Here is a 13,003-nt window from a genome sequence, read left to right on the forward strand (position 1 = left end):
TAAGCAATTCAGAGTAAATTTTGTAAGATAACTAAGTTTGGTTTTATTAAGGAATTTGATATAAACTTCCCAGATGTCTAATTGCTTTTATTGGAATGAATATATAGATCTGCAGATATTCAAGAATGATTTTTCTCTCAGGATGAAGCACCATGGTGATCCACATCTATAAATTTCTGTCAATATTGACTCAAGACATCTGATTCAAGGCAATGAACATATCCTAGAAAACTTTCTTTTTTGGAAATGTGTAAAAATGCTTACAAAAAAATATAAAACATTGAGTAAAGGAAAGAAATGAAGAAATCATTCTCAGAGGTCAAAAAGAAGCTTATCTCTGGAGATATAAGCTACTGTGTAAGTCAGAGTCTGCTTAAGATTTCTCCTAAGGCTAGTTATTTAAAGTTGTGAAATTCCTTAGATCCTGACAAAAGCAACACGTACAAATTTGTGGAAGAACAAGGTATGCGACAAAGGATTATCAAGGTTCTGACAAATGGAATTTATACAACTATTATCCTGAAGTTCTTTCAATGTTTTGATTTATCTATTTTATCTTTCAAAAGATGTATTCATATATTTTCTAGAGAGCATGTGAGCAGGGGTTGGGGCAGAGGGAGAAAGAGGGGGAGAGAAAGAATCCCAAGCAGACTCCATGCTGATCTCAGGGATGATGCAGGGCTGTACCTCACGACCCTGAGATCACAACCTGAGCCACAATCAAGAGTTGGACATTTGATTGACTGAGCCACCCAGGTGCCCCTGACTTAATATTTTAAAATCATAATATCAGGTGACTGTAAGTTTGGGGGTTTATGTATTTTGCATTTTATTATAGGATTTGTTTAAGCATTAATGTGGTTATGAAAAAGCCATAACTCACCAGTGCCCTTTCTCCCTAGAAGAACTTACAAGACAAAATATAGATTTTGTTAAAAATATAAAGGCCTGCGTCACACAGCAAAGGGAGATTAAAAGAAATGTTCAGCTATGAGTTCTCATCTTTAAAAGTGTTATAAAAAAAAAAAGAGTGATTAATTTTAAGTTAAAATTGTAGAAAATAGACTGACCCTCTCTGAAAATAACAGTACAGGAAAAGAAATGACAAAACAAAGATGAAGCAGATGGGAATATTACTCAAACCTAGTGCTTTCATAAGCAATGCAAAGATTAGGTTTGTAGAAGAACCAAAGAGCAGAATTGCAGATGTCAATAGGTTCCCAGGGTGCAAAGCTGCACCATATCCAAAGCGTCATCAAATTATGACACGTACTGCCTTCTGTAAAGCCTACTTGGTCACACATTTGATTCATTTTCTCTATTTCAAGTTTCCCAGGTCACATCTCAAGTGTTGGCATTTGAAAGGAACCACGTGGCAGTCTACTCTTCCTCAGTCAACTTTAAAAATGTTTAAGTTTGAAAAATCAAGACCAAATTATCAGTTTTTATTATGATAAAAATTCACTGGTGAACAAGTTTTATATCTGAAGGATTTAACCATTCTTCACTATTAACATAAACAGAGTCTTCCATCAGTCACACGCATAGCTGGAAAACCATAGGCTTCACCTGAAGAGGCAGGTCCATTTTACTACTCTCTAGAAAGCAGGTCCAAAAACCTGGTTTCTGTAGGAGGGCATATCCTGAAAAAGAGAAAAGAGAGCTAAAGAGACTGAGTCCAGTATGGCTGGTTTATTCTTTGAAATGCTCCAGATAATCCATTCTTTCTTCCATGAAAAGGATTGATTGGGAATGTTACATGAGTAAACTATGTTGTATCTCTCTATCAACTAAACCACTCAGGGAAAAATTCTTCTATACAGGTCACCAGTATCAGTGTAGAAAATATACCAAAAACAAGCAAACAAACAAAACCAGGACTTCCTGGTGAAGATTAATTCATAAAGTCAGAGCATCTGTTGGGAAATCATTGGTCTGGCAATAATTAAACCAGTTATGGACCAAGGGTAATAGAGGATAATGTCACATCACTGCAAAGAAAGCAGATTAGCAGCAATGGAGTTGAGGTAATGTGCACTGGAAGGACAAGACCAGAGCCACATATATAGGGCTGAGCAATAAAAGCTCTTACTTGTGTCAAAATTATTTAGGGAATTGGAATGCTGAAGACAAGACGAGGTAGCTAAAATATGATTGATCCTGAATAAAACAGCAATTTTGGAGGTATGGATCAAGTGTTGAAGAGCAGATTTTTTTTTAAACAACTGAGGCAAATAGGTACTGAGTGAAGTTGTTGAGAGGCTATGACTGCCTGGTGACCTCAGCAATCAGAAGCTCCACACCCCCAATCTTGTCCTTGGAATGTGGGTTCTACTTGCCTTCCCACTCCCCAAAGTTGCTCCAAGGACATAGCTATGAGATAGGGATGTGGAGTTCAGACCATTTGGACAGTGTGACTGACAACAGTTAGGACCCTATATAAATCTTTAAGGGGCAGCCTGGGTGGCTCAGTGGTTGAGCATCTGCTTTCAGCTCAGGGTGTGATCCTGGAGTTCCAGGATCGAGTCCTACCTCAGGCTTCTGCAGGGAGCCTGCTTCTCCCTCTGCCTGTGTCTTTGCCTCACTCTGAGTGTTTCTCATGAATAAATACATAAAGTTTTTAAAAAAATAAACCTTTACAATTTGGTAGGTGGGTACAGAGATCAACTCACCTTGCAGCCACCAAAGTCAAGCCTCATATGTAAGTTCTGTTGATTTAATTTAATTTAATTTAATTTAATTTAATTTAATTTAATTTAATCTGCCCCCTACCAACTTGGAGTGGCCAACCTTTTTTTCAATCTTTCCTGGCCTTCTGTGTCCAGGGGTTAGTTCAGATTACATCCAGGAAGCTCCCAAGGAGCTTGTGAAGGAGCTGTAAGACTTCTGTTTCTCATAACTGGCTGCTATATAATTCAGAACAAACCTCCCACTGAGGTTACCATGATAACTTAGTCAAGGAATTTTTAACCCATTTGAAGTTATGCTATTAAAGCAGCAAAGAATCATGGAATTAAAAGAAAGGGAAATAAATCTTTCCCTGAGGCCTCTTTTTCCATAAATGATTCTCATGAGGATGAGGATGGAAAACTGAAGTTCAAGGCCACCACAAGGGACCTGGCGAATATTTTTTGGTCAAAAAGAAAAGAAGAAGAAAGAAAGAAACAATTTAAAACCCCAAACAATGTGTAATTAAATGCAGTTATCAGAAACAGACTTTAAATTACCCATCTTAATGTATGAAAAGAGATATAAGAAAATTGAAAATTCCAGAGGAGGGGTGCCTGGGTAGCTCAGCAGTTGAGCATCTGCCTTTGGCTCAGGTCGTGATCCCAGGGTCCTGGGATTGAGCTCAGCATCAGTTCCCTGCAGGGAGCCTGCTTCTCCCTCTGCCTGTGTCTCTGCCTCTCTCTGTGTGTCTCTCATGAATAAATAAATCTTAAAAAAAAAAAAGAAAATTCCAGAAGTGAATTAGGGACTATTAAAAAAAATAGAAGTTTTAATTACAAAGGAAAAACTTTCAGTTTTTCACCATTGAGATGTAAGCAATGGACTTTTCATGTAAAACCTTTATTATGTTGAGGTACTCTCTCTTTTTTTTTAGGTACTTTCTTTTTATTCCTAGATTTTTGAGAATTTTTACCGTCATTGCCACTCTATCCACTCTTATTCAACATAATACTGGAAGCTCCAGTCGGAGGAATTAGGCAACAAAAAGAAAAGCTATCAAAATTAGGAAGGAGAAGTAAAATTGTCTTTGTTTGCAGACAACAAAAAATAAAAACAAATCCTAAAGATTCCATTAAAAAAAACCTACTTGAACTGGCGGCATTGGGTGGCTCAGTTGATTAAGCCTCTAACTCTTGATTACATCTCAGATCATGATCTCAGGGTCATGAGATTCAGCCCTGAACTGGGTTCTGTGCTCAGCAGGGAGTCTGCTTGAGATTCTCTTTTTCCCTCTCCTGCACTCTCTTCCCCTGTTTGCCACTTTCTACCTATCTCTAAAATAAATAGATGATAGATACATGATAGATAGATGATAGATGATAGATAGATAGACAGATGATAGATGATAGATAGATAGATAGATAGATAGATAGATAGATAGATAAATGATGGATAGATGATAGATAAAATATTTTTAAAAAGCTGTTTGAATTAAAATAAACTTAGTAAAGCTACCAGTTACAAAAATAAAAAAAAAAAAATCAGACATGTTTCTCTGCACTAGCAACAAATCCTCTGAAAACTTAATCATAAAAATCCCACTGAAAGCAGTGCCCAAAAAAAATAAAGTACTTAGGAATTAACTTATCTAAGAAGGTTAAAGGATAATACATTGAAAACCACAAAACATCAGTGAAAGAAATTAAAGAAAACACAAACAAATGGAAAGACATTCTGTATTTATGAATTGGAAGACTTAATATTGTTAATATGTCCATACAACCCAAAGCAATGTACAGATTCATGTAATCTCTCAGAATTCCAATGCATTTTTTGGGGGGGGATGCCTGAATGGCTCAGTAGTTGAGCATCTGCCATCAGCTCAGGTCATGATCCCAGGGTCCTGGGATCGAACCCCATGTCAGGCTTCCTGCCTGGCAGGGAGTCTGCTTCTCCCTCTCCCTCTGCCCCTCCCCACCTCTTGTGTGCCATCTCTTTCTCTCCCTCAAATAAAATCTTTTTTAAATCCCAAAGCATTTTTTTAAGAATTTTTTTTTAATTCTAAAATTCGCATGGAACCAGAAATGGCCATGAGTAGCCAAATCAATCTTGAGAAAAAAAGAACAAAGCTGGAGACATTATATTTCCTGAGTTCAAATATGTAGTAATCAAATTAGTATGATACTGGCATAAAAATAGTGTATAGATAAAAAGAACAGAAAAGACAGCCCCAAAATAAGTCCATGTATATACAGTTAACTGATCTATAGCAAGGGAGCCAAGGATGTACATGGGGTAAGGATAGTCTCTTCAACAAATGGTGGTGGGAAAATTGAATATCCACATGCAAAAAAAAAGAAATTGGACTCTTATTTATGCCTTATTCTAAAATCAATCAAAATACAAATAAAGACATAAACATAAGGCTTGTAACTGTAAGACTCCTAGAAAAATACATAGAAGAAAATCATGACATTGGTTTTGGCAATGATTTCTTGGATATGATGCCAAAAACACAGGCAAAAGAAAAAAAAGTCAGAAGTGGTCAAGTGAGACAACATAAAAAAAAACAAAACTTTTTCATAGCCAATAAACAAGTGAAAGGCACACCTACAGAACGGGTAAAAAATATTTGCAAACCATTTATCAGAAGATAATTTAATCTCAAAAAAGTAACTCCAACAACTCAATAGTAAAAATACTACTACTAGCCTGATTATAAAATGAGCCAAGGACTTGAATAGACACTTCTCAAAAACTAAATAAATTAAAATAAACAAAATAATAAAATAAAATAAAATAATAAAATAAAATAAGAAAGAAAGAAGAAAGAAGGAATAGACATTTCTCCAAAGAACATATACAAATGGCAAACAGGTCTATGAAAAAATGTCCAATGTCACTACTCATTAAAGAAATGCAAATTAAAACCACAATGAACTATCATCTCATTATTAGATGTTAGAATATCTATTATCAAAAAGAGAAGAGGTAACAAATGGAAATGGTGCAGCAACTAAGTTAAACAGTATGGAGATTTTGCAAAAATTAAGTAAAAGATATATCTCTCCTTCGACCGAGTAAACTTACTTATGGGTATTCATCCGAAAGAATTGAAGTCAGGATCACAAGGAGATAATATCACTCCCATGGTCTTTGCAGTATTATTCACAATAGCCAAGATGTGGACACAACCTAAGTGGCCATCAACTGATGAATATATAAAGAAATTTTGTAAATATTTACGATGGGAATAGTATTCAGCTTTTAAAAAAATGCAATTCTGTAATATGCAACAGTATGAAAGGACCTTAAGGATGTTATTCTAAATGGACTAAGCTTATCACAGAAAGAAAAATACTGCATGATTCCACTTATAGGAGGTATCTAAAATAGTCAAATTCATAGAAACAGAGAGTAGAATAGTGGTTGTCTAGGGCTGGGAGAAACGGGAGTTATTAATCAACAGGTATAAGTAACACAAGATGAGTGAGTTCTAGAGATCTGCTGTATAATATCATGCCTGTGACCTCAATATTGCATTGTACACCTAGAAATTTATTAAAAGGGTTGATCTCGTGTTGTGTTCTTACCATAATAAAATAAAATTTTAAAAATTAAATATTTTTTAAAAGAACGGAAAGCTTTCATGAATGAAACATTCACATTTTAATATGTACTCTCTGAGAAATCTAAAAGGCAAAAGGGCAAAGCAGTGAACCATAGCTTAAAGAAAGACATCCAGTTGTATTGGAGGGTTGTATCCTATGTGACTGGTCTCAAAACTGGGTAGGAAAGTATTCTCACAGAAGTGTAGACACACATAGTTTTAAGGGAACCAATATTCAGGCTTTTGACATTCACACGTACTCTTAGAATGTTGATTCGTATATGAAATCATGTACCCCAGAAGCAGATGACCAGTGCTTTACCATACTGCAAATAATTGATATTAGAAAAACTTATTTTAATGAAATTGTGAAATCCCCACATGCGTTCTATTAAGAATTGCAGTTGTGTTTAGTTTCATGTTTACTAATTATTTACATTATATATAACATGTTAAAATTGTTTTGATTAATTATGTACTATTCATAATAGCAATGAAAATGTAATGAAAAATACATCTTAGACACATAAATATTGCTAGAACTAAAAATACAAAACAGCAAACTATGATCTCAAGGGAATAAACAGAAATTAAAAGGATTAGTAAACTGGAGAGAGATAATAAGGAAATAGATAATAGATGGGAACTATACAAAAGAGGACAAAAAGCACAAGGGGGTGAATCAAGAAATTTAACAATTGCAATCAAAACTGAAGGACGTAAGGTAATTAGGGAGAATCGATATCTAAAAATTTTCTAAAATTGATGAAAGGTATCATACTATGGATATAAGACGTATCGTAAACCCCAGACACAGTTATTGAAAGAAACCACAGCAATCCAAAATCAGAATCCAGAAAGACGAAGATTAGAATCAAAAAACATACTTAATCCTTTTTAAGAAACTTTAGTTTTATTTTACTAATTCTAGCCTTGGATCTCTCTCTGTTTTTATTTGTGTAAGAGGGAATCTGAGTCAGAGAAAGCACAATCCAGAGAATGTCTGAAGTCCACAGATCTATCCTTCCAGTCCAAGAATTAAGGAACAAGATATACTCCTGGGGTACATGTTATACACATAATATCTCAACCATTTTTTTCCTTCATGTAATCGATCTTTTAAAAAAATTATTTTCTGAAAAGAGCTTCTATTATCAATTTTGAGGTACAATGAGAATGTTTAAATATATTTTTTGGCATTGCAGCTATTATAATATCAATCCTCTTCAATGTAGTAGATGATTCTGATTGAAAAGAGGGAATATTGTATATATGAAAGAAAAAGAATAATATTAATATATTACAAGATAAATCTTATTATATTGTATTCCAAATTCAGCGGTATGAAATTCATTTCACTTTTCATAAAGTTGCTCTGACTCACAATGTTAATTTTTGTCTACACAGAATCAATCTGTTTTATTTGCATAGCCATATCCCTATCCATATCCTGGAGAAATTTGTCATTTTACTATTTTTAATTTATATCTTTCTACCTATTTTTACTCCATTGTGATCTATTTCTTTCTTTCTGCATTGCCAATGATATGTTTAGTATAATATAAGTCACACACATATCTGAGATTCCTTTTCCCTACAATAACAAAAATAATTAGAAGGAGCACAGGTTCCAGACTTTTCACCTGGTATTAAAAATTGAATAAGTCCATTAGAAGTGAACATTTATAGTTATGTGTGTGTATATATATATATATATATATATATATATATATACATATATATATATATATGTATTTACTACATGTTATGCTTGTTTTATATATTACATATTGTGAATATTGAAAAGCAAAGCACATTTCTTTATAGAGTAATAACCCGGGTGTTGTAATACCTAAGGTTGGGTGAATATTAACACCATCACATATAGAAAATTGCAAACATATTTCCTTGGCACTTCATAAATCTTCAAAACGTCAGCTACAATTCCACATTTGTGCCAGTTTAATGGAACTGTATAGAAAAAGATGCTCTTATTGTTTTTGAACATTTTATTCTTTCTATTTTCAACAGGAGATAAGAAAATTTGATACTTGGAGGGACAAAAAATACATTTCAATAATACTTCCTCAGAAAAATGGAATTCCTAGATATAACAAGATGTTGATCATTAGCTGGTACCCAAACAATGTCACATATATTAATATTAATATAGAGATTGCCTATAGGAGTAGTGGACAACTCAAAGACCATTTATCCTATGGGAGAAAATAATTGCACAGCGGGAAAGGATAGAATTTGTCTGGAATCATATGGACCAATAACCAAGGATGAGTATTGTGGCTGTTTGTTGCTCAACTCGTCTATCCATAGTGTCTAGCTTCAAATCTCATCTGTTAGGAACTCAACTGTGTCCCTCCATAAATCCATAGGTTAAAACCCTAACCCCCAGTGTGACTGACTATAAGGCCTTGGAAATAAGGCCTTTAAGGGTAATTGAGGTCATAAGCATTGGGGTCCTAATCCCACAACACTGGCATCCTCATAGGAAGAGAAGGACACATCAGGATCTGTCACTCACCACGCTCACAGAAAAGTCCACGTGAGAACACAGAGAAAGCAGCTGTCTGTCTTTTTCACAAGGAGATTTCTTACTGGAAACCGACCCCAACTATATGTTCATCTTGGATTTTTAGCCTCCACAACTGTAAGAAAATAAAATTTTGTTGCTTAAACCGTCCAATCTGTGATATTTTGTTACAGCAGCTGTGATATTGTGATATAATAAATAAATAAATAAATAAATAAATAAATAAATAAATATTTAAATATATATATATTAATATATGTCAATATATATATATATACACATATATATATGTATCCCCAGGTCTTGGCATAGAGTTCCTAAAACCATTGTGGTAAGGGTGTTAGGAGTATCTTTTATTATTATATTTGCTTTTTTTTACCATTTCCTGGCACAAGATTTCTGAAATCCTTGAAATTTCCTGAGTGATAGAGGTGATAAAAGTATCTTCACAGTGAGCCTTTTTGGATCCTGTCTCAATTTATGCTAATGAGGCAACTTCCAGTGAGGCCTGTAGATGGCCTCAGATATATTTAAGTTTTTAAAACTATTGTCACTTAAAATGTTCACGCATTTCATGAATGCATGTTGTGTGTTCTTTTGTGCAGTGAATATGCCACTTGAAAAAATTTGCATATAAGGCACACTGATTGAACTTCTGAGAAATGGCTTTGATATTTATCACCTCATTGCTATTTTTCTCACCTAGTTTTCCTTCGTAACCAAACACTATCCTAAATTTCTTAGGCCATTCAAATTGTAGTCCAAGAGCAACAGGCATCAGAATTCCCAGGGATATATGTCTTAAAACAAATCCGCTTTCTAGCCCTTTATCCTCCTCAGATTCATTGAATCAATTTTTTTGGAAGAATGGCACAATTTAACACATTTTAAATAAGCATGGCTGTGATACTTTCAGTCATTGAAATTTGAGACCCACTTATATGGACGTTTGCCTGGAGCAAGACGACTGATTTGCTTGATGGCACAGAAGTTTCTTAACGCCATTCAGGCTACTATAACCACAGAAATGTATTCCTCAGTTCTGGTAGCTGGAAATACAAGAGCAATGTGCCAGCGTGGCTGCCTTCCGCTGAGGGCCCTCTTCCTGGTTCATTGCCAGCACATTCTTGCTGTGTCTTCACAGGGTAAAATAGGCAAGGGATCTCTCTGGAGCTTCTTTATGAGGGCACTAAGTCCATTCATGAGCCATCTGCACTCATGACCTCTTTGCCTCCCAAAGGGCCCACCTCTTAAAACCATCAATTTAGGGAATTAGGATTTCAACATTTGCATTTTCGGGAGACAAAACCATTCAGACCATAGCAAAATTAAACTCTTTTAAATTTATTTTTATTTATTTATTTTAAATTAAACTTTTTAAATATAGCACTGAACTCATAACTTTCGTCCTGCTTACTGCTGTTCTAGAGACTTAAAAACTGGATAGTCACTGGCATTAAGGTTGCAATGAATGACACATTTGTAGAGTTGTTTTCTTTTTAACTCGGGAGATTTCAGATTTGCTGCATCGAATTAGTAAAAACACTAAATTGAAAATAAACTCAATTGCATTTTTTATATAATGTTCATACACTGAGCTTATTTGCATTTCTGCCAGATTTCATTGGGCAGAAATCTTTTAATCAGGGTTCAATCGTGCTTGGGAAAATGTATATTGCTAAGGTTGTACTGCCTTCCCCAAAGAAGACAATGTTTTAAACTATAGGGTATCATAAGAGTTTAGGTCAGGGGCAAGAAGCACAAAACCAAGCAGAACACAGAAGCTTAAGCAATATTCTTCAAGCTCTGCGTTGCTGAGGAAGCAAACATCTGATCCAATTCTATCAAAGAGAAAGGGCCCTGGACACAAACTAAGCAGACTTTGAAATAAATGATTCAAGTTTGATTATATATATTAAAGGGAAAACAAAAATAAGTAAATAATTAAGAAAAATCAAGAAATCAAGAAAATTTTAAAAAGTCAGATTTTAGACCTAAATGCAAAAGCTAAAGCAATAAAGCTTCTATAAATTAACATAGACTCTCTTTATAAACTTGGAGTAGGGAGGATAGGCAGAGATTGATTTCAAAAGGGCACAAACTATACATAGAGAATAAAAGAAAGGATTGATGAATTAGACTTATTATATCCAAACGTACACAGATCTCCTACAAATACATAAGAAAAAAAGTAGATGATATGGTTAGAAATAAGCCAATGAACTGAACAGACCCTTCAACAAGTAAGAGATCCAAATAGCCAATGTGAATTTCTCAACGTCTTTAGGCATCAAGGAAATGCACATTCAAACTCAAATGAAATATGTCTGCACAACCATTAGAATGGTAAAAGTTGAAAAAAATATTAGCAAGTAAGGAGAAATTTGAACTCCCATATACCACTGGTGGAAATAAATATTGGTACAACGATTTTGTATGTTGTGTGCTTCTTAGTATAAATGTTATGTTCTGATGATAAAAAAAAAAAAAAACTTTGAGAAAAGGGAAGAAGTAATGTTTCTTTCTTCTTCTTTTTTTTTTTTTACATTTCTTTTTTAAACCAATCTTGCCACAACTGAGCACTTCTTGAATCACTGAGGACTTTCATTTTCCTTCTAGTGACACTTGTTCCCAGATTTTCAAGTTGAAATTAAATATGTGATATTGTTCCCCCACCTCTGCTTGACTTTTCTGAGAACTTTTTATTTCTGTCTCTTATCACAGGTATTTAGTAAATGTACCTTTCTGAATGCATAAAATTAGACTCTGGCTATTCTTAATATTTGAATTTGTTCTTATCACTTTACACATCAAGTCTCCTACCATCTGGACTTATCTACATTGTCTACATTCAAACCGCATGGCCAATCAAGAACAATCTTCTCTCTTTGTCATGGTGAGGGGACTTTAAGGTTTTTCCATTTAAATTTCCCCAAAGTGCTAACGTGGTATATTAGAAGGAATATCAACAGACCAGCATATAGTTATATGAGGTTTCTCTGACCTAAATTATAGGATATAGTCCCAAAGTCAAATGTAACTAGTCTAATCAAGATGGTCAGGCAAAAATATTTCATGTCTGTGAACAAATTGTGAAGTATATTGATCCAAAGATCCCAGGAATAAGAGGAGTTAACACTTAAAGCCTCAAGACAACCAGCTTAAGCTCTTCTTCATCCAAATGGAAAGATAACTTGCTTTTTCTCTCTGCCTTGAGTATATTCATGGCAAGCATACTGTATTTCAATCACATTATTGTCGAGAAAGTTTTTCTATTGGAAAAGAGTGGTGAGAGGGTGTCACTGTGTCACGGTAGAAAATGAGAAAATGGAGGGTCTTTATCATAAAGAACGGGAAACGATATGGATTAATATTGCTTAGGTTTAGCGAAGTTCTAAATAAATCTCCAACTCTCATGATGGTTTGATTCTTCCTTTCCCCATTTTTCTAATCTCCGTATGCCGGTCCCTAATCTTGAGAATCTTTCAAATTAGAATTTTAAAAGCCTTGGGAAACTCTAGCATTGTGAAATAATTCGTGATGTAGTGTTGGAGTCATAAATAGCTCTGATTATCTATGCAAAATTGTAACACACCTCCCTGGGCCTGAAACACTCCTTTGTAAAATGAAGGTTTTTCCAAAATGCTACTTAAATTCTTAAGAGTAAACTGAGCGATATTAAAACAAGCAGAGTATTCAAGAGTTGTTAAGAAATAGATGTCATGATGATTGTCTTTCTCTGATTGACTTATTTCGCTTAGCATAATATCCGCTAGGTCCATCCACACAGTTGCAAATGGCAAGATTTCATCTTTTTATGACTAAGTAATATTCCATTGTATGCATAGACCACATCTTCTTTATCCAGTCATCTGCGGATGGACATCTGGGCTCTTTCTACAGTTTGGCTATCATGGCCACTGCTGCTATGAACATTGAGGTGCAGGTGCCCTTCTGATCACTGCATCTGTATCTTTGGGGTAAATACCCAGTAATGCAATTGCTGGATTGTAGGGTAGCCGCTATTATCAACTTTTTGGAAAACCTCCATGCTGTCTTCCAGAGAGGCTGCACCACCGTGCATTCCCACCAACAATGTAAGATGGTTTCCCTTTCTCTATTCTCACCAATATCTGTTATACCCTGACTTGTTAATTTTAGCCATTCTGACTGGT

General features: G+C 34.7%; 1 protein-coding gene across 1 annotated transcript in view; it reads right to left on the minus strand.

The window, feature by feature from the left end:
• The window catches only part of LOC140598763 (uncharacterized), a 141,256-nt gene that overhangs the window by 15,489 nt on the left and 112,764 nt on the right, over nt 1-13,003 (minus strand). Inside the window, exons 4-5 of the mRNA XM_072757297.1 lie at nt 8,820-8,943; nt 5,761-5,880 (exon numbers count right to left, since the gene is read on the minus strand). Of these exons, the coding sequence (XP_072613398.1) occupies nt 8,890-8,943 (54 nt within the window). The 3' untranslated portion in view covers nt 5,761-5,880; nt 8,820-8,889. The remainder of the gene's footprint in view (nt 1-5,760; nt 5,881-8,819; nt 8,944-13,003) is intronic.

This window comes from Vulpes vulpes, chromosome 4 (genome assembly GCF_048418805.1).
Source record: "Vulpes vulpes isolate BD-2025 chromosome 4, VulVul3, whole genome shotgun sequence".
In the NCBI taxonomy this organism is placed as follows: Eukaryota; Metazoa; Chordata; class Mammalia; order Carnivora; family Canidae; genus Vulpes; species Vulpes vulpes.